The following is a 21,268-nucleotide window of genomic DNA, read 5'->3' on the forward strand; positions in this document are numbered from 1 at the left end:
TGGGAGGCGGAGGTTACAGTGAGCTGGGATCACGCCACTGCACTCCAGCCTGGGCAACAGCGTAAGACTCGGTCTAAAAAAGAAAGGCACAGCTGTAATGGAATAATCTTAAATGACAGTTAAATAATAGTGACATGAAAATATCACCTAAAATGTAATAGTGTTGTTACTGAGTTAGACAGCATACTTTAAGAAGAAAAGGCATAAGAGAACAACTTTTTCCTGATGCTATTTTCTGTTAGTATTGAAAGTATTTCTTGATTCATTATCCACTCAACAAACATTTATTGAGTGCTTACCGTATGCCAAGCACTATTTTCTGGGGATACATTTTTAAAGATATGTTTCCTCATTGAATGTAAAATATAGTAAGTCAGACAGAAATTAAACAGATAACTACATAAATAAACCTAAAATTAGCCTGGTGTGGTGGCACGTGCCTGTAGTCCCAGCAACTCAGGAGACTGAGGCAGAAGAATTGCTTGAGCCCAAGAGTTCAAGGCTGCAGCGAACAATGATTGTGCCACTGTACTACAGCCTGGGCAACAGAGTGAGACCCTGTCTCACAAAACAAACAAAACTCTGGAACAGCAGCTGTGATAAGTAGTATGAAGAAAAATCACAGAGTACATGAGTTTATGGAAAGATGAACCCAATCCAGCTTGGGAAATCAGGAAAGGCCCTTCTGACAAAGTGTCATTTAGGCTGAGACCTGAAGGATGAGGGCTCAATTCTGTGGGAACATTTCAGGATCGTGAATAACATGAATGAAGGCCTTGAGACAGAAAGGAGGCCTGCACTTTCCAGGTGGGAGCGGAGCAGTGAAGGACTCAATGGGAAGAGAGACCGTGGTGAGCCCAGAGAGCCGGGAGAGGCTGGTATCATGCAGGCGCATGTGGAGGAGTCTGCTCTGGCTACTGTGTGATTAGCCTTGAGTAGGGGGCAGAAGAGAATAAAGGAGACAAGCTCGGGGGGAGGTATTGGAAAGTCCAAGCAGTGTTGGCCTGGTCTAGGCTGGTGGCAGTGAAGTTGGAAATAAGTCAGCAGATTCAAGATACATTTTCAAGGCTGGGTGCGATGGCTCGCGCCTATAATCCTAGCACTTAGGGAGGCCTAGGCAGGTGGGACTTTAGATCCCATGAGTTCTAGACCAGTCCGAGCAACATGGCGAAACCCCGTCTCTACAAAATACATAAAAAGGTAGCTGGATGTGTTGGTGCGCACTTGTATTCCCAGCTACTCAGGAGGCTGAGGTGGGAGGACTGCTTGAGCCTAGAAGATCAAGACTGCAGTGAGCCGCAATCATGCCACTGCACTACAGGCTGGGCAATGGAGTGAGACCATATCTCAAAAAAATATATATATTTTTGTTTTCAAGATAGAATCAATGGAACCTTGAAATATGTTCCAATGAACCTTTTTGAATAGATTGAATATTATGTATGATGATGAAGTTACCCTAATAATAATGAGTACCCTAAAATTTAAGAAACATAATGAATTAGTAATTAATTGTTCAGAGAGGGGAGCAGGGAGTAAGATAAATTCTGCTGTCATTTCTCCCAATGGTGGGAGTGACTTGTCCCTAAGAAGCTACCAAATCTTTTTTCTCTTGGACCTAAAAAGTGTCCAATTTAAGATCCATTCAAGAAGCCCCACAGATCCACAGATCACCTTTTTGCATTCCTACCTCCTGACACAGTAAATACCTATGTCTAATTCTCCTGTGTCATTTCTGTGCTACATTTGCAAACTCTGAATGAACTGTGGCTGTTCTACGATGATTTACACCCTTATTTGGTGAGTCCCTGAGCTATAAAATTTTAAAATGACAGACTACTTCCATGGTGTATGGTTTTGTTCATCCAGGAATGATCAATGCAGAAGCAGTTAGCAGACCACGGCTGTATGGCTCAGTGTTTTTAAGAGTGAAAGAAAAAATTCTGTATTAGCTAAAACTAAGGCTTAATTTTTAAATCGACAAAGGAACCAAGGCGCCCTCTAATGGTGAAATGAAACAATGCTCTATTTTGTAATGAACTATAGTTTCAGTTAGAAATTGTGGTAAATTCGTTAGGGAATTATGAACAGATTTTTTTCTTTTTTTTTGTAAAGGCTTTATAATTTCTTCATGTTTGGCCATCAGTTTTGTCTTTTCTATGCATTTTTAGGCTGTATTCTACAAGGCTTCTTGCCTATTGGTGAAGGGTTATTGGGGGTTTGTCTATGATGGTTATTGCAGTGTTTCTTTTTCTTAGGTCCCCAGCCATGGCTGGGGGATTATTTGCCATTGAACGAGAGTTCTTCTTTGAATTGGGTCTCTATGATCCAGGTCTCCAGATTTGGGGTGGTGAAAATTTTGAGATCTCATACAAGGTAACATTTTATTTCAACAGATGGAATTTTCCAAGTAGTTACTAACTTCTGTGGCTTTCAGATAAAGCTGGTTTCTTGTAGGGGGATAAAACCACAATGATATAATGCATTTCTCCAAATTATATAAAGAATGATTTAATGAAAATGGATGCCTTTGAGGGAAAAATTAGGCGAAATGCAAGCTCCAAACTTACCATATATATACAGGGCTCAGCTCAAAATTGTGGCTAGCAACCTTTAGAAATGAAAATACCCCCCCCCACCCCAACTTTCTATATACTGGAGCTTTTTATTATAGAAGCCCTTGGAAGAATCTGCATGTATTAGGGCCACAGTTGACCACTCACTGATATAGTCACCCTTTATCACTGTAGGACATGATTCAAGACAGAAGCAGAGCCCCGCAATGACTGCATCCTCAGGCTGACTTTGGAGCTGTCTTCCTGCAGCACCTCCCCTGTTGTTGAAGCAGTCTTGGAGCCATACTACCTTCCATGCTCCAGCACCCACCTCAACCCCCGTTCCTACCCCCATTTTCCAAAAGAAAGAGAGAGAGAACTATATCACAGTTTGAGTTCAACAGGTTTTCATTACCTCTTGTCTTAAATGTCCTGTGCTTAGCACTGTGAGGGATAGAAGAGGAGTAAACCAGTCCTTGCTCTCAAGGAACTTGATAAGAAGGTATTAGAATTATACTTAAATTCATAATACAAGAAGACAGAATGGCATTCAGTTGGTGTGTTTAAAGAACAGTGTCAGCCAGGCATGGTAGCTCACGCCTGTAATCCCAGCACTTTGGGAGGCCAACGTGAGTGGATCAGGAGGTCAAGAGATCGAGACCATTCTAGCCACACAAAAAATTAGCCAGGCATGGTGGTGCACACCTGTAGTCCCAGCTACTTGGGAGGCTGAGGCAGAGGAATTGCTTGATCCGGGAGGCAGAGATTGCAGTAAGCCGAGATTGCACCACTGCACTCCAGCCTGGGTGACAGAGCAAGAGGAAAGGGGAGGGGAGGAGAGGGGAGCAGCGTTATGCTCGATGTAGAATTTGAGGCAGAAGTAGAAAGATGGGTATGATGTTAGTAAGTACAGATAAGGGGCGGGATGGGGACTTCTAAGCAAGTAGCATGGGAAAAGTACAAAGAAGGGAACACAAGGAATGTATTCAGAGAACAGCAAGGAGCACACTTTGGCAGAATCAGGCAACATGAATAAGGAAGACATCTAAAAGATAAAATGGGAAGGTGTATTAGGGCCATATTGAAGAGAGCCTTTAAAGCTGAGTTAAGAGATTTTTATTTAATTTGATAAGCAGTGGAGAACAATCAAAGATATTAAGCAAGGGAATAACATGACCCAAAGCTGCCCTTCAGCTGTAGTAATCTCTTGCTATAAATAAGGATAGTTGAGTAGAGAGAAGCTGAAGGTGAAGAAGCCAGTTAGGAGGTTATTATAATAATCACCCAAGTAGGAAATATATTAGCAATGGAAATGATGAATGAGTTAGGAATAAAGAATCCACATGACTTTGCAAGGTTATATTGGGAGAAGGTTGCTAGGGGCTATGAGTATACAGTAAGAGGCCCCTTTTTAGCAGTTTATTATTAATACTATATTCCCTGTTGCCTTCTTGGTGGTTACATGAACTTTTAAAAGCAAATTATTTTAGGAACTTGTTTAGTTTAAGAATTCTGTGTGGACATTGTATATAATTTAGATTTTAGATTTACACTTACAAGATAAAATTTCAGTTATGGTTTATGTGTATATTTGAAACAACTTTCACAATGTGTTTTTCCTTCATAGATATGGCAGTGTGGTGGCAAATTATTATTTGTTCCTTGTTCTCGTGTTGGACATATCTATCGTCTTGAGGGCTGGCAAGGAAATCCTCCGCCCATTTATGTTGGGTCTTCTCCAACTCTGAAGGTGAGTTTTTTGGATAAAAGGGGAAGAAAGAGAAATAACATTTATGTACCACATGCTATAGTAGTTACTTAACAATTGTCAGCTTATTGAGTGGGATAAATCTCTTCAGCAGTCATGTTGATTCTCACCTTGAACTTAGCTAGATTATTCATGAAATATCTTATTGTTCTTTAAGATTAGTCAGCTGAAGCAGGAGGATTCCTTGAGCCCAGGAGTTCAAGGCTGCAGTGAACTATGATTGCACCACTGCACTCCACCCTGGAGGTTGCACCTGTTTTTTTAATTGACAAGTAAATATTGTGTGTATCTTGTACAATATGATGTTTTAATATGTGTATGCATTGTGGGATGGCTAAATCTAACTATTTAGACATGTATTATGTCACTTGTTTTTGTGGTGAGAATGCTTAAAATTTGTTTCCAGCAATTTTCATATATATTATAAATTGTAGTCACCATGTTGTATAACAGATCACTTGAAACTGTTCTTCCTAACAGAAATTTTGTGTCCTTTGACCAAAATCAGCCCACTCCCCCCAATCCTCACTTTCTGGTAACCACCATTTTACTCTCTGTTTACTTGTTTACACTCCACATGTAAGTAATACCATGCTGTGTTTGTCTTTATGTGCCTGGCTTATTTCATTTAACATAATATTCATGTTGCAAGTGACAGGATTTTTTTATTTTTTAAGGATTTTTTAAGGGTGCATAGTATTAATACCATCGTGTATATATACCATATTTTCTTTACCCGTTCATCTGTTGATGGACACTTAGCTTGATTCCATCTCTTGGCTATCGTGAATACTGCTGCAGTGAACAGGAGTGTAGATACCTCTTCGATATACAGATTTTATGTCCTTTGGATATGTACCTAGTAATGAGATTGCTAGATCAGATGATAGTTCTATTTTTAATATTCTGAGGAACCTCTGTACTGTTTTTCCATAGTAGCTACACCATTTTGCATTCCCACCAATAGGTGGGAGGGCTATCTTGTGGTTTAATTTGCATTTCTCTGATAATTAATGATGTTGAGCATTTCTTCATATACCTGTTGGCTATTTGTATATCTTCTTTTGAGAAATATCTATTTGGGTCCTTTGCCCAATTTAATCAGATTGTTTCCTTACTATTGATTTGTTTGAGTTCCTTGTATATTACGGATATTAGCCCCTTACCAGATGTATGGTTCACAGATGTAGTCTCCCATTCCATAGATTGACTCTTTACTTTGTTAATTGTTTCCTTTGCTTACAGAAGCTTCTTAGTTTGATAAAATTCCATTTGTCCATTTTTATTTTTGTTGCCTGTTCTTTGGGGTTGTTACATCCAAAACCAATGTCATGGAGTTTTTCTCTTTTCTTTTAGAAGTTTTACAGTTTTAGGTCTGCATGTAAGTTTTTAATCCATTTTGAGTTGATTTTTACATATGGTGTGAGATGAAGGTCTAGTTTCATTCTTTTGCATATGGATATCTAGTTTTCCAAGCACCATTTATTGAAGAGACTGTGTTTTCCCTAATGTGTTCTCAGCATCTACCTTGAAAATCAATTGACCATAAATGCATGGATTATTTCTGGCCTCTCTGTTCTGTTCCTTTGGTCTATGTGTGTGTTTTTATGTGAGTACCATACTGTTTTGATTACTATAGCTTTGTAGTAGATTTTGAAATCAGGTAGTGTGATGCCTCCAGCTTTGTTCTTTTTGCTCAAGATTGCTTTAGCTATTCAAAGTCTTTTGTGGATCCAGGTGAATTTTAGGATGGATTTTTTTATTTCTGGGGAAAATGTCGTTGGAATTTAGATAGAGATTATATTGAATCTGTAGATTGCTTTATAATATGGATATTTTAATAATATTAGTTCTTTGAATCCATGATCACAGGGTATCTTTCCATTTAATTTGTGTATTCTTCAATTTATTTCATCAGTGTTTTATAGTTTTCAGCACGTAGATTTTTCACCTCCTAAATATTCTATTGTTTTGCTTAGCTATTGTAAATGGGATTGTTTTCTTAGTTTGTTTTACAGATAGACCACTGTTAGCATATAGAAACACTACTGATTTTTCTATGTTGATTTTCCTGCAAGTTTATTAGATTTAACAAGTTTATTAGTTCTAACAGCTTTTGGTAGAGTCTCTTTAGGGTTTTTTTTTTTTTTAATTTGACAGTTTATTATTTAATTGATAAATTGTTTTTACATTTGGGACCTGAACGTTTAAGGCACTGAAATTGTATCTTAAATGGGAATGTTATTTCATGAAAAACTCTAAGATATATGTAGAAAACAAAATATTAAATTATTAGCTGTATATTAGGTAAAAAGATAAACATTGACCTTAAATAGTGAGCGTTAAGGTTTTGAATATATAAGATTATGTCATCTGCAGAGACAGTTTACTTCTTTTCTGATTTGGATGTCTTTTCTTTCTTTCTTTGGCCTAATTGCTCTGGATAAAACTTCCAGTAGTATGTTGAATAGAAGTGGGGAGAGTGGACATCCTTGTCTTGTTCTTAATTGTAGAGGAAGAGCTTTCAACTTTTCATCATTGAGTATAATGTTAGCTATGAACTTGTCATATATGGCCTTTATTGTGTTGAGGTACAATCCTCATGTACCTAATTTGTTGAAGCTTTTTACACTGAATTTTGTCAAATACCTTTTTCGAGATGATTATATGGTTTTTGTCCTTCATTCTGTTAATGTGGAGTATCACATTTACTGATTTGTGTATGTTGAATCATCCTTGCATCCCAGGGATAAATCCCACTTGATCATTGTAAATGATCTTTTAATTATTTCTCTGTGTTTGATTTAAGTTAACTGAGCTTCTGTAAAACAATTATTCAGAATTATTTATCCAGGTCTGCTACTGAGAGATTATTGTGATCTTCTCGTGGTATTATGTCCTCTTCACTTTTCATGTTTCTTGGTGACTTACATTAATGCCTGTGCATTTTGTGGACCAGTCACCTCTTGCGGACTTTATAGGCTGGTTTCCATGTGGAAAGACTTTCCTCTGTGGGGGAAGGAGGGTGTGAGGGTTCTTGCTGGGTGGGGTATAGCAGTTCTGGGACTACTGAGGATACCAGCTATGTATTCCCTGTGCAGATCAGCCCACCAAGGTCAGTGTTGGCAAAGATTCCAGTGCTCCTCAGTGGCTAATGCTATAGATACCTACAGTGGCAGTGAGGCATGTTGGGGTCTTTGGGTATGGCTGCCAAGGTCATCCTGATTTTTCTCTCATTGTAGAAGTTGAATGCATCTTGGCACTGGTTCTGACTCATAGGCTTACTTGCAGCAGCAGTCGCACTTGTAGAGTGGCTGTGGAACTGAGGACTGAAGCACAAGCATGAATGGAAGGACTATGGCTGCAGGATCTGGGGCAGTTTAAAAACCCAGGGCTTAGAGCAAAGATACTTCGCTACTGTATTGATAACAGAATGTGAGGTACCAGATGCTTGTGAGGTAGCTTTTAGAGCCAAGAAAAGGAGCAGAAACATGCATAGAGTTAGAGCAGCTCATGAGTTGGGGTGGGTTCTAGCTCTCTGTTGCAGCTAATCCAGGACCTGGAGATGGAGCATGCACAGTAAAGGCGTGGCTCTGGGGCCTGGAGCATGAACTAGCTCACTATAGCAATGGTTCCAATGTCAGAGGTAGTCCCAGTGCAGCCACAGAGCCCGGGGCTGCAGTGTGGACACTAGCAGAGCAGCTGTGGCTTCAGAATCAGGGCTCACTAGGGCATGGGAGAGTTGGCAGAGCTTTTCCCAAAGTAATTCAAGAGTAGCTGCTTCTTGGATGGTGGTGTGTTCAGATGCATCTCCCTCTCTGGGGTTCCCCAGCAAAAGGGCTGTTGTTTACCTCAGTGGCCAGGGATGCCAGTGTCCTCTACAGAGCAGACCTCTGGAAACTATGGTAGTTCCTGCCACATGGCCCATACCAATAGCATCTGCCTTTCTTCTTGTTTCCTAGCTATCTCCTTGTGCCTCAGGTATGTAGACCTCACAGGTGATCCTGTCCTATGTAGATATTCTTAGTTTCTTTTGCTCCATTGTGTTGCTGCAGGTTCTTCAGTGGGCCCTGGAGCTCTCTGGGCTCTTTGGGTTTGTGAATAGCTGTCTGTATTTGCTTTTTAGTTGGGGTGAGTAAAGGCTGGTGTCTCCTACTTTGCCATCTTGGCGACTTCACCTCCCATTATATCCCATTCTGATTAGATTCCTATATTGAATGTTCTCCACGAATACATTTCAAATAAATTCTAAAAAGTCTGACACTGTGTAGAGAAATAGTTGAAGGGAAAAATACTAGCTTCTGTTATTGACACATGAGTAAAATATGGTTTGTTTTTGTTCTTTAATTTAGATAATCATGTTAGGAGTTTGCATAGTAAGCAAAATCAAATTTTTGAACAATGCTTACAAGAGATTAATATCTCTTGTCCCTCAAAGATTGAAAAGTTCATGTGAATATCCTTTGTCCTATTGCATTCTGCCTCCAAATTCTCCATCTCTATCATATAAAATAGAGGAAAATTGGCCGGGCACAGTGGCTCACGCCTGTAATCCCAACACTTTGGGAGGCCGAGGTGGGCGGATCACGAGGTCAGCAGTTCGAGACCAGCCTGACCAACATGGTGAAACCCTGTCTCTGCTAAAAATACAAAAATTAGCTGGGTGTGGTGGTGGGTGCCTGTAATCCCAGCTACTTGGGAGGCTGAGGCAGGAGAATCACTTGAACTTAGGAAGCAGAGGTTGCAGTGAGCCAAGATCTCGCTGCTGCACTCCAGCCTGGGCAACAGAGGGAGACTCCGTCTCAAAAAAAAAAAAAAAAAAAAAAAAGAGGAAAATTCCACTGACTCTTTTCATTGTGACATCCAAATTGTTCTACTGTGATAAATATTTTACTATGATTATTTAATAAAAATTTATCTCCTATGCCATAAATGTAGAACTAGGATTGATAATCTATATTTTACCAAAACTCATGAACCTGCAGAAAAACAAAACATTGGTTTTTAAAACATTTTGGAAATGTTAAAAAATGTTTTTTGAATAAATAAAATGTATTTAACTTAAACTGAACAGGACTGTTTTAGTGGGATGAGCATCCTCCCAGGCTTCTTTCCCAGTCACACATTTATTAAGAAATAAATCCTAGTTCTAGTTCCTTCTATTGATTCTCACCATTCCACGTAGTGTAAGTTCTCTCTTGGCTTCCTAAAATGAAATAGGTCATAGTCACCGTATTCCAAGAGAATGACAGTTTCTAGCTGGGGAGGACGGATCTAGAAGTAGTGTAGTGGTGAATGATGATCTGGTGATTATCCAGCCATGTTTGGGTCTCCCCGCTCTTTGATATTTCATCCCAGACTAGTGACACTTAGGGGTGGCATTTATTTATGAAACAAACCAAGAAGCTTCATGCAGAAACCCAGATGTCCCACTGCTTGGAGGACAAAGACCTCTATCCCTGGCAAAACAACTTTGAAGTTTATTTGGTTGAGCTGCTTTCATAAATTCTAAGTGGCATGCAACTCTGATGCCCCTCATTTTCTGGAACGCTTAACCAAGTCAAGTTTATTGTTGACTGTAGACACAACTTGGGACAGTTCATAAAAGGGGAATAGGTAATAAGCAGACAGCTAAGCTTTCAGAACCAGAACATCCTTCTCATGGGCCAAATGAAGCCCCACCTACAACAGGGGATGAGATTTAAATGTCTGTGATAAAACAAAAATAGCACCAAATTAACACCAGGCATGACTGACATTGCAGGAAACTCCCCTTGGAGTTGGACTCACAATCACGAAGAATTGATGAAAAGCCAAATTGACTCAAAAAAGTCCATTCTGAAAGAGAGACAAAAAAAGCTGACAGGTGGATATTATCCACTCTAAAAATTAACTATATATACCATACAAACTACCCAATAAAGGTGAATTTAGCGTACACTTAGTGAGTACCCAGCATGTGCCAGGTGCTTTCTTTTCTCCAGTTTTGACAGCATCTACTTGAGCCATCAGGGGGCCAGTGGCCAGGTCTGTTTCTCCAGTTCATTTGTCTCCTCTGAGTCTCAAACCTTCTAGAATTATCCTCTTTGATGTCCTTTAGATCTTCCACTCAACAGAAGTCAAAACTGACCTTTAACTTTTCTTCAAAAGTGATTCCTTCCACTGTGTTCTCTATTTGCCTGTGAATGAATCTTAGGGGGCATGTAGACTTGTTCCCTGTCCCTCCCCCTTACCAAGCCCTGGTGATTCTGCCTCACATGTAGCTCTTCAATCCATCCCTTTCTATACTTAGTGCAGCTCCTCAAATCTCTCCCATGAATAGTAAATAGCCTCCTACTTGGCTCTTTGCCATCAGGTTCAACCCCCTTCAGTCCACCCTCCACTCACCACTGGTGTCATTCACCTAAAAATTAAATCTGATGTCACTTACCTGCTGAAAACTTTTTTATGGTTGTCATCTCAAGGGTAAAATTCAAAGTTCTTTTAAAAAGAATCATAATATTAATAATAGCTAACATTTATTAAGTGCTTACTGTGTACCAGGCATAAATCTAAATCCTTTATATAGATTAACTTCTTAATTTTCACAACACACTATGAGGTAAGGACTATATCCTCATCTAATTTTTTTTTTTGAGATGGATTTTCACTCTTGTTGCCCAGGCTGGAGTGCAATGGTAGGGTCTCAGCTCACTGCAACCTCTGCCTCCCGGATTCAAACAATTCTCCTGCCTCAGCCTTCCAAGTAGCTGGGATTATAGGCACGCACCACCACACCTGGCTAATTTTTGTATTTTTAGTAGAGATAGGGTTTCACCATGTTGGCCAGGCTGGTCTCGAACTCCGCCCTCCTTGGCCTCCGCCTGCCTCGGCCTCCCAAAGTGCTGGGATGACAGGGGTGAGCCACCATGCCTGGCCTATATCCTCATCTTAAAATGAAGAAACTGAAGAAAGTTTTCTCTCAGTGAATACTGCATTCCAGTTTTTGTAAACTACTTGCTATACTGCAATACACCATGATTTATCATACTGCATTTGCTTTTCTCTTTGTCCTGGATACCATTCCCACCTAATTAACCACTCCTTCGAGACGGGGCAACACAGTGCCACTCTGGCCCTGTCCATCCCAGAAAACTAATTGCTCCTTCTTTTTGTTACCATAATCTTACACGTGTATACATAACTCTTCAGGTTTGTTCGTGTCTAGAGTACATGTACTGTGTCTAATTTCATATGGATTTGCAAAGATTCAGAATGTTTAGTGGTATATTAGTCTGTTCTCACACTGCTATAAAGATATACCTGACACTGGGTAATTTATAAAGAAAAGAGGTTTAATTGACACACAGTTCTGCAGGCTGTACAGGAAGCTTGGCAGCTTCTGCTTCTAAGAAAGCTCAGGAAGCTTCCAATTATAGTGGAAGGCAAAGGGGGAATGAGGCATCTCACATGCTGGGAGCAGGAGCCAGAGAGAGAAGCGGGAAGGTGCTACACTTTTCACCAACCAGTTGTCATGAGAACTCACAATCACAAGGACAGTATGGGCGTGGGGATGGAGGGTGGGCTGGTGCTAAATCATTCATGAAGGATCCACCCCCATGAACAAGTCACCACCCACCAGGCCCCATCTCCAACACTGGGGATTATAATTGGTTATGAAATTTGGTAGGGACGCAGATCCAAACCATGTCAAGTGGCAATATTGTATGTTCTTTTATCATGCTGCTTATAACAGCCTTTTTTAAACCCATGGACTTTTGCAACAACAATGCATTTAGGGGCATGTTCACCCCTCGATAGTTATCTTGTTGCCTAGAAAACATTTAATCTGAACACTAGGTATTTCTTTTTTGAATGTAAAACATGGGTCAGCCACTATGGCTGACAGGCCAAATCCAACCCGTTTTAGTAAATCAAGTTGTATCAGAAGATAGCCACACCCATTTGTGTATTGTCTATGGTTCTCACTATAATAGCAGAGTCGAATCGTTGCCACAGAGACTGTATAGCCCAAAAAGCCCAAGATACTTACTATCTGGTCCTTTACAGAGAATATTTGCTGATATATGATGTAGAAGATCAAGGGATTGAGTATTGTTTTAGTTCATTTAGTGTTGCTACAACAGAACACCCGAAGCTGGGTAATTTATCAAGAAAAGAGGTTTATTTGTTCACGATTCCGGTGGTTGGAAAATTCAGGCTTGGGCAGCTACATCTGGTGAGGGTCTCGTGCTGCTTCAACTCATGATGGGAAGCAGAAGGGGAATGCACATGTGCAAAGAGATCGTCACATGGCGAGAGAGGAAGCAAGAGAGAGACCAAGGAAGCGAGACTGTTTAACAAACTACTCTTGTGGGAACGAATACACTTCTGTGAGAGCAAGAACTCACCCCCTCACCTCCTTAGGAGGCCATTAATGTATTAACAACCCAAACTCCTCCCAGTAGGCCCTGCCTCCTAGCACTGCCACATTGGGCATCAAATTCCAACACGAATTTTGGCAAAGACAAACCACATGCAAATCACTGCAAATGTGTACCAATTTGGTCACATATATTCATGCAAGCATTCATTCATCAAGTAAAGCCTTAAAAGCTAGGTATGTTTCAGTTATCACAGTGTCAACATATTTTATCGCTCTGTAGTTGCTTTTTCTTAAAGTGAACCAACTGGGGTCGGGTGCAGTGGCTCATGCCTGTATTATCAGCACTTTGGGAGACCGAGGCAGGCAGATCGCTTGAGATCAAGAGTTCAAGACTGGCCGGGCGCAGTGGCTCACGCCTGTAATCCCAGCACTTTGGGAGGCCGAGGCGGGTGGATCACAAGGTCAGGAGATCAAGACCATCCTGGCTAAGACGGTGAAACCCCGTCTCTGCTAAAAATACAAAAAATTAGCCAGGCGCGTTGGCAGGCACCTGTAGTCCCAGCTACTTGAGAGGCTGAGACAGGAGAATGGCGTGAACCCGGGAGGCGGAGCTTGCAGTGAGCCGAGATCACGCCACTGCACTCCAGCCTGGGTGATGAGCAAGACTCCGTCTCAAAAAAAAAAAAAAAAAGAGTTCAAGACCAGTCTGGCCAACATGGTGAAACCCCATCCCTACTAAAAGTACAGAAATTAGCCAGGTGTGGTGGCGGGCACCTGTAATACCAGCTGCTCAGGTGGCTGAGGCAGGTGAATTGCTTGAACCCGGGAGGCGGAGGTTGCAGTGAGCCGAGATTGCGCCACTGCACTCCATCCTTGGTGACAGAGTGAGACTCCATCTCAAAAAAATATATTTTTTAAATTAAAAAAACTAACCAACTGGGGAAAATACCCAATCCATTTGGGGTTATAGTGAAATGGTTCTATTATAGTTATAACAGGATCAATAAAATCACCTGCAAAAATGTGTTTTATTAAACAGAGCTTTGTTTCTCATGATGGTTTCTGAAATGAGATTTTTTTTCCCCTACATTTACCAACAGAATGATTCTAATAGAGATTGTAGGCCAGGCACAGTGGCTCATACTTGTAATTCCAACATTTTGGGAGGCTGAAGTGGGAGGATCTCTTGAGGCCTGGAGTTTGAGACCAGATCAGCCAACAGAATGAGACTCCATCTAAACAAAAAAATAACAAATATTAGCCAGGTATGGTGGCATGTACCAGTAGTCCTAGCTACTCGGGAAGCTGAGATGAGAGGATCACTTGAATCCAGGAAGCTGAAGCTGCAATGAGCCAAGATTGCACCACTGCACCCTAGCCTGAACGACAGAGCAAGACCGCATCACAAAAAAAAAAAAAAAAAGAAAAGAGATTATTATAGGGAAAGAAGTATCAGTGTCCAGCCAGGTTCTCATAAACTCTGTGATTCAATTTCTTCTTCCGTTAGCAGATTAGAATACATTATCTCAGCATATATGATCTTCCAGCTCAGGGATATCAGGTTTTGTACAACACTTTTTACTTAAATATACATGACATTTTAATCCTTGGCAGATGACATATTAGAGTCATTAACTTGCATTTGTTGTTTAATTAAATGCCAGGTCCTGTTGAAATGAATTTGCTATATGTAAGCCATATTTCATGTGTCTAACATAGGCTGTTTATGATATGACATTTGTATTTTTATAACTATATATATATATATATATATTTTTTTTTTTTTTTTACAGAATTATGTTAGAGTTGTGGAGGTTTGGTGGGATGAATATAAAGACTACTTCTATGCTAGTCGTCCTGAATCACAGGCATTACCATATGGGGATATATCGGAGCTGAAAAAATTTCGAGAAGATCACAACTGCAAAAGTTTTAAGTGGTTCATGGAAGAAATAGCTTATGATATCACTTCACACTACCCTTTGCCATCCAAAAATGTTGACTGGGGAGAAGTAAGTAGTCACGTCTCAAAGTGTATGTGTTTGTAGACTGAGTTTGGGAGAAGGCAGAGAGAGGTGGAAATATGTGAGTAAGAGAGAAGTATTCTTGGGAAAAAGTTGGGGTAAAAACTGTCTGATAGCATCTACCACCTTTCCACTAAACAGCTACAGCTGCTAGACCCGCTAGCCACCATACTGTCTCCTGGCAGCCTTTGCCCATTGGCCCCCTAGCCTGCAACACATCGACTGTTCGCTGCAGCTCCTGGCGCCTCTATGCCCCTTACTCCAACTCCCTTCCTTAACTAATTTCAGTTTATCCTACTGCTCTCAACTTGGAGATCACCAATACTGAAAAGCCCTTCTTCCTATTCCCCACTTCATCAAAAAGATGCAGTTCTGTGCTCTTTCCAGGGGTTCTCAAAACACCCAAAATCAACCATCTCCCAATCAGTCCGAGTACTTCAAGACCTTGATCACCACTGTGTCCAGGTGGACTGATGCAGGGAACCATATACAATAGACACTCCAACAATGCTTTTCAAATGAATTAAAAATAATTAAAATCAGACAAAAGCATTTTGACAATCAGACATTGTCATTTCTTTGTTTATTCAAACTTGTCTTCAGACTCACTTCTGATTGCACCCCTCAGCCCTACTGTATTCCTCACAGGTACACTAAACCTTCCATGAACGTTCAAGTCTACATCTTCTGCTTAATTATGTTCAGCAAATATTGTTTGAGGGCCTACTATGTGCCAGTCACTCTTGTAGATAGAAAACAAGAGAAGCAAAGTCCTTTTTCTCAGGGAACTGGCATGCTACCTGGGGAGAGAGATCAAAAAAGTCTGAGACAACAAAAATGATAATGACAGATGGTGATAAATGATAATGACATGTAATACTGTCAAGAGGACTTAAGGACAGGATAAGGAAAGCCTCTCAGAGGAGGTGACATTCGTTCTCAGATCCGAATGATAAAGAGTCAGCCAATCAGAGAGTGGAGATGAAGAGAAGCAGACCAACTGCGGAAGCATAGTTCATCTGGAGGCGGATCCCTTATGGGTTGGTGTGTGAAGGGATAAGGGCCAGAATGACATCGAGGTTGTTGTTTTTTGTTTTTTGTTTTTTTTCTTTTTTTGAGTAGCTGATTAGGTGACTGCTGAGATTGGAAGACAGTAGGGGAGTGAATGGAGGGGGCAAGGCTTCTGTTGGTGTTCTGGGCATGTGAAGTACCTGCTAGGCGTCCAGGTGGAGCCATTAAGGCCTACTGATCATAGATTGTAGGTTGCATGATGCCAAAGTCCAGAAAAGAGGCCACTCTGGAGATGTGCATTTGGGGCTATCAGCAGGTAGGTCATTTCATGGGACTGAATGAGGTCACTGAGGGAGAAAATACAGATAGACAAGAGAAGACTAGACCTGTCCCTCAGAAACGCCAGCATTTAGAGTTCAGGAATAGAAGGAAAAACCAACAGAGGACACTCATGTTGCTCTCTCTGTACTTCTTGCTTTTAATATACTTTTTCCCTATAATCTTATTTTACCTGTCCTATTACAGCAGATTATGTTTAACTCCCAATTAGACCATAGCCCTTCAACACACAAATCTCTCTGAGGGCCCAGACAAGTTTATCCAACTGCATGCTTAACTGGCACTTGATTGTCTGACAGGCATGTCACACTCGACATAGCCAAAATTGAACTTCCCATCTCCTCCCTGCAAGTCATCTTTGCTGATTTCAAAACTTTGGAGTCTTCCATGAATCCTGTGTTGTTTGTCTCGCACTTCATATCTAGTTCCAGAATCTGATCCCTTCTTGCCTGGTGTAAGCCACCATCTCTCACTGAGACTAACTTGTTGACTCTCCTACAGTCTATTTCAAATACAGCAGTCAGAGTGACTGTTTTGAAACGAAGGCAAGTCATGTCCCTCCTCTGCTACAAACCCTGCACCTTCACCTCAAAGTGAAGACGGAGTCCTTTCTGGTGGTCTCCAAGATCCACAACATCTGTCCCCGTTCCTCTCTTGCCTCACCTGCTACTGCTCTCCCCACTCCGCTCCAGCCCCATGTCCTTACTGGTCCTCAGACTCCCTCCAGGCATGTGCCTGCCTGTGCTGTTCCCTCTGCCTGGAGTGCTTCCCTGCAGATACCCTGATGTGAGATACCTTCCCGCAGATACCCTTCCCTGCAGATACCCTTCCCTGCAGATACCCTTCCCTGCAGAAACCCTTCCCTGCAGATACCCGCATGCATGGCCAGCTCTCACATCTCCTTCAAGTCTGCTGACCTACCACTTTCCAGTGAGGTCCCTCTTGTTACTTCCCAATGCCCTAGCGCCCGCCCTAACTTCCTCTTCTTGTCCTTTTTTTCACCACACTTACCACCTTTCACCACAACAGACGAATTGTCTACTATGTGTTTTAACTTGTATTCTGTCTTTTTCCCCTTACATTCCCAGAGTGAATGGAGGCAGGGGCCCACATTCACTGCAGCATGCCCATTACTGAGGTAGGGGGACTTCATTTTGTTCACTAGTGTTTCAGAGCTTACAACATGCCTGGTACACATCAGGTACTCAATATTTGGTGATTGAATAAACACATGAATGAATGAATGGAATTTTCCGTCCTCCTTTTACTATCTCACTCCCAAGTATATCTTCAGTTTAACCTCTTCCCATTCTGACATCTGCACTTTATACTTCATTTCTCGGCATTTCCTTAACATTCCAGGGTAAACCCCTACCTGTTTTAAAGGTGTCTCTTGGGGCAGTCTTCGGAGCTCCTCCAGGCAGGGTGAGCAGCTCTTCCTCTGCACATTCATGCCTCTGTCCTGACTGGCCACTACCCCTCTGTCTGTCTACAGGCGGTGAGGACCATGACTTGCTCCTCTTCGTATCCTCAAAACCTCTTATCATCATAGGTGCACAGTCAGTATTTGCTGACTGAATGCAAGAATAAAACATTTTATCCAAATACTGTAGTGATTTATAATTCAGAGAAATACATGGTTTTTCCAAAAATAGTTACTTTCATACAAAATGTACATTCCAAAGATGGAAACCTGTGTTTGCTTTTCATCTGTGTTTATAGAGAAAAGCCTCACTGCCTGACCCTGTGCCATGCATGACCTGTGCACCCTAGGTCCCTAGAGGCAGCTACCAAAAGTGCTGCACAGCCATTTGGGAGAGGTCCCTTCCAAATGCAGTCTCTTCTCGATATCTAGGGCCAGTGTCTGTTACCACTGTGGTTAGGTAGCTTTCCTCTATTTGCTTCTCATTCACATGAATTACTGTGATTCTCAAATTGTATTTAATGGTAACTGTTTTTTTCCTCTGTGGTATTTTATGGAAATTTATAGTCCTTTGTTCTTAGAGAAAGAACCCGTTCCAGTGTTGACTTCAAGACCATAAATGATTTCAAAACTATGTAAAGATTGACAATACAGTAATAACCTGTCACTATGCATACCCAGATTTTCCCTGTAAACTGTAATATTTACCATGAAATGTTAAATTCTGATGCCAGAGTTCATTAAAAACTAAACTGTTGCCTGCTTTTTGCATCTTTGTTCATTTTCTTAGATCAGAGGCTTTGAAACTGCTTACTGCATTGATAGCATGGGAAAAACAAATGGAGGCTTTGTTGAACTAGGACCCTGCCATAGGATGGGAGGGAATCAGGTAAACCACCTTACTTTTGTGTTTAAATTGTTCCACATTGAGGGCCATCAGGTTTGTTGATCACAGAATGATCTTTGTACTTTGGTTTTCGATTTGGTAATTTTGTGTGTTTTGATAAAGTAAAACATTCTGTAAAAAAATTGACAGTGTTAAAACATTCACTTAGATGATGGGAATAATGGCAGGATTGGTTTTCACGTAAGCAGTCAGGATCTAGAATTAATGTCTAATATGAGAGATTAAAATATATTCCTGTGGGAGTGTATGTCACTACCATAACTGTAAGCCTAGCTCCCTAACAATTTTTTGCAAATATTGTTCACTGATCCTCATCTTTTTGCCAATAGAGTGTTACTGCCAGTAATGTGTATTTCACTCATATATTCTCTTACTTATGTGGGTATGTTTTTGCCTTTTCATTTTCTCACATTGTTGGTACTTAATAAATTTGTGTTAGTGACCCATTTGGTATCTTAGAGACTACAGAACTTAATGATTTCAGTGTTAATAAGGCTCTTCATTAACATCAAAATAAATATAATTTGTCTGTGGACTTACAGTTCTAAACAGCAAAATTATGGAAAAATAAGTTAGTCATTCAATTTAATTATAGGAGTTAAGTTTCTTTCTTTTCAAATGTACATCAGCAGGGAAGATGCCTCTGTTACTTATTTTTGTCTTTTCCTTTTACAGCTTTTCAGAATCAATGAAGCAAATCAACTCATGCAGTATGACCAGTGTTTGACAAAGGGGGCTGATGGATCAAAAGTTATGATTACACATTGTAATCTAAATGAATTTAAGGAATGGCAGTACTTCAAGGTATTCTGCATTTTAACTTCTGAAATATTATATGCTATTTCATTTTCAATAACATCTAGCATGTGGAATTTCAATAAATAAATCTTAAAACCTGCATTCAAATTCACTTGCATTTTCCTCTCATTTAGTCTGTTGCATAGGTTTTCCTGAGCACTGGATGACTCATTGTTCTATAATGAGGCATCACTTTTGTTCTCTCATACAATATTGTCATGTAATGAGGCCACGATGATGTCTATGACGAGCACTGCTAATTTTAGTAATACAAGAAAGTCAGTGTTCTATGAGGCAGTCATCACCATTGCTCACATCAAAATCTGATTTTTGAAATTTAAATGAATCATTCATTAAAGTAAAATATATTTATACTATTAAAAAATTTGGTTAATATTTGATATTGTCCAGCAGGTGGAGATAGAGACAAACAAAGAAAACTTAAAATCTAGGCTTTCCTTTTTATCATTGTTGTGTGCTAAATACAGTGGGATAAATGTAGCTAGTTGCTTGCTTTAATGGTCAAATTTAGTTATTCACGTGACACTGCTGGGGCAGCTTTGTGTTTCAGCTGTGAGTATTTAAAGCTCTGTGGCAAGTTGAGGATTACAACATATTAATAGATTTATGTATAGTTTTCAAATTCTAGATTTGGCTGACATAAATCAATTTATTATGAAACAAAAAGTGGGGAAAGCTTCCTCACACTAAAAAATCTGTCAACCCTCCATTTTATTTACTCACCCAGTATTTGTTATCATATCCCATCTGTCATGCAAGCAAGCACTTGTTTGCTATGTAATAATGATATGACTTAGCTTAACATTCCCTGTTACTGTCATTTACAGGAAGTGATAAGCATGTATCACCTGATGATTTTGTTTCTTACAACAAGTTAGGAAGGAGAAGAATAGCATAAACCTTAAAGAGTAGAGCATTTATTTTCACAAAGAAAAATGAAATATAATAGCAATAAATAGTAGGGGTCAATGAGAACAATATTAGCAAAATAGTAAAAGAAGGCTAACACACCAGAAACTACATCAAGAAGGAATTGACCAAAAAATGACATATAACATGTTTTAGGTATTTTAAAGGACACAGCACTGAATATACATTTGTGTGTTAGATATTACTAAATACTCACTTGGGGACCAATGCTGTGTTAGACTGTAGGGGAGTTCAAAAATGTAGCTAAAGCACACTATTATATAATGGCAGAGAAGAAAGAAATGCAAAAATAGAGATAAGCAAAATGCCATAGGACAGAAAAGACTGATTCATGGGAGGAATTACTGCTGAGGAGTTTCATAGAGGAAGTGTCATTGCACAAGTCCTGAAGTGTAAAAAGGCTTTCCATGGAAAGTAAGTAAGAAAGAGCAAAGGCGTGGCATGAAAACATGTAGAAAATGCAAACAATTGCATTTCATTTGGTATCCCTAAATTGTGCTTGGAGGAAAGAGTACCGAACTTCATATTTTAAGTTTTGGAGAGGGACTGACGTACTTCGAGAAAGGTAGTGATGGGAAACAATGGCTACTTTTAGGAAAATAATCTGGAAATGTAAGGTATGGACTGATGAAGCAACAAGATCAGCTTGAGCAGCAGTTCTCAAACTTTGTCTTCTGGATTCCCTTTACACTCTTAAAAATTATTGAACTCCCCCCTCCAAATTGCTTTTGTTTATGTAGGTTATCACTAACAATATTTCCAGAACTGGAAATTGTCTGAGAAATTTGTAAAATTTTTATATATTAATTCATCTAAAAGTAACAACAATATACCTACTAAACACTAATATAAATGACATTTTTAGTGAAAACTGTTTACCCACAAAAAATAGTGAGAAGAATGAAATTCTGTATTTTTGCAAATCACTTTAATGTATGGTTTAATAGAAGAAGACAGCTGGATTCGGATTCTCATACTCCTGCTTCATTCGGTCTGATCCGATATGTTGTTTTCATTCAATATTTGAGGAAAACCCAGCCCCACACAAGCATACAGTTCGTAAAGAGAGGGAGTAATTTAATAGACTTTCATATAATTGTGGCTATTTTTTTATTGCACACCACAAC

At 40.0% G+C, this 21,268-nt stretch overlaps 1 protein-coding gene across 4 annotated transcripts in view; it reads left to right on the forward strand.

Annotated features, from left to right (window-relative positions):
- Positions 1 to 21,268, forward strand: part of GALNT7 (polypeptide N-acetylgalactosaminyltransferase 7) — a 150,988-nt gene that overhangs the window by 126,451 nt on the left and 3,269 nt on the right. For all 4 annotated transcript variants that reach the window (XM_033215699.1, XM_033215698.1, XM_033215701.1 and 1 more), the window contains exons 7-11: positions 2,259 to 2,376; positions 4,183 to 4,305; positions 14,482 to 14,700; positions 18,276 to 18,374; positions 19,068 to 19,196. In XM_033215699.1, coding sequence (XP_033071590.1) covers positions 2,259 to 2,376; positions 4,183 to 4,305; positions 14,482 to 14,700; positions 18,276 to 18,374; positions 19,068 to 19,196 — 688 coding nt within the window. The remainder of the gene's footprint in view (positions 1 to 2,258; positions 2,377 to 4,182; positions 4,306 to 14,481; positions 14,701 to 18,275; positions 18,375 to 19,067; positions 19,197 to 21,268) is intronic.

Source organism: Trachypithecus francoisi, unplaced genomic scaffold, assembly GCF_009764315.1.
Source record: "Trachypithecus francoisi isolate TF-2019V2 unplaced genomic scaffold, Tfra_2.0 Lachesis_group1, whole genome shotgun sequence".
Classification (NCBI taxonomy): domain Eukaryota; kingdom Metazoa; phylum Chordata; class Mammalia; order Primates; family Cercopithecidae; genus Trachypithecus; species Trachypithecus francoisi.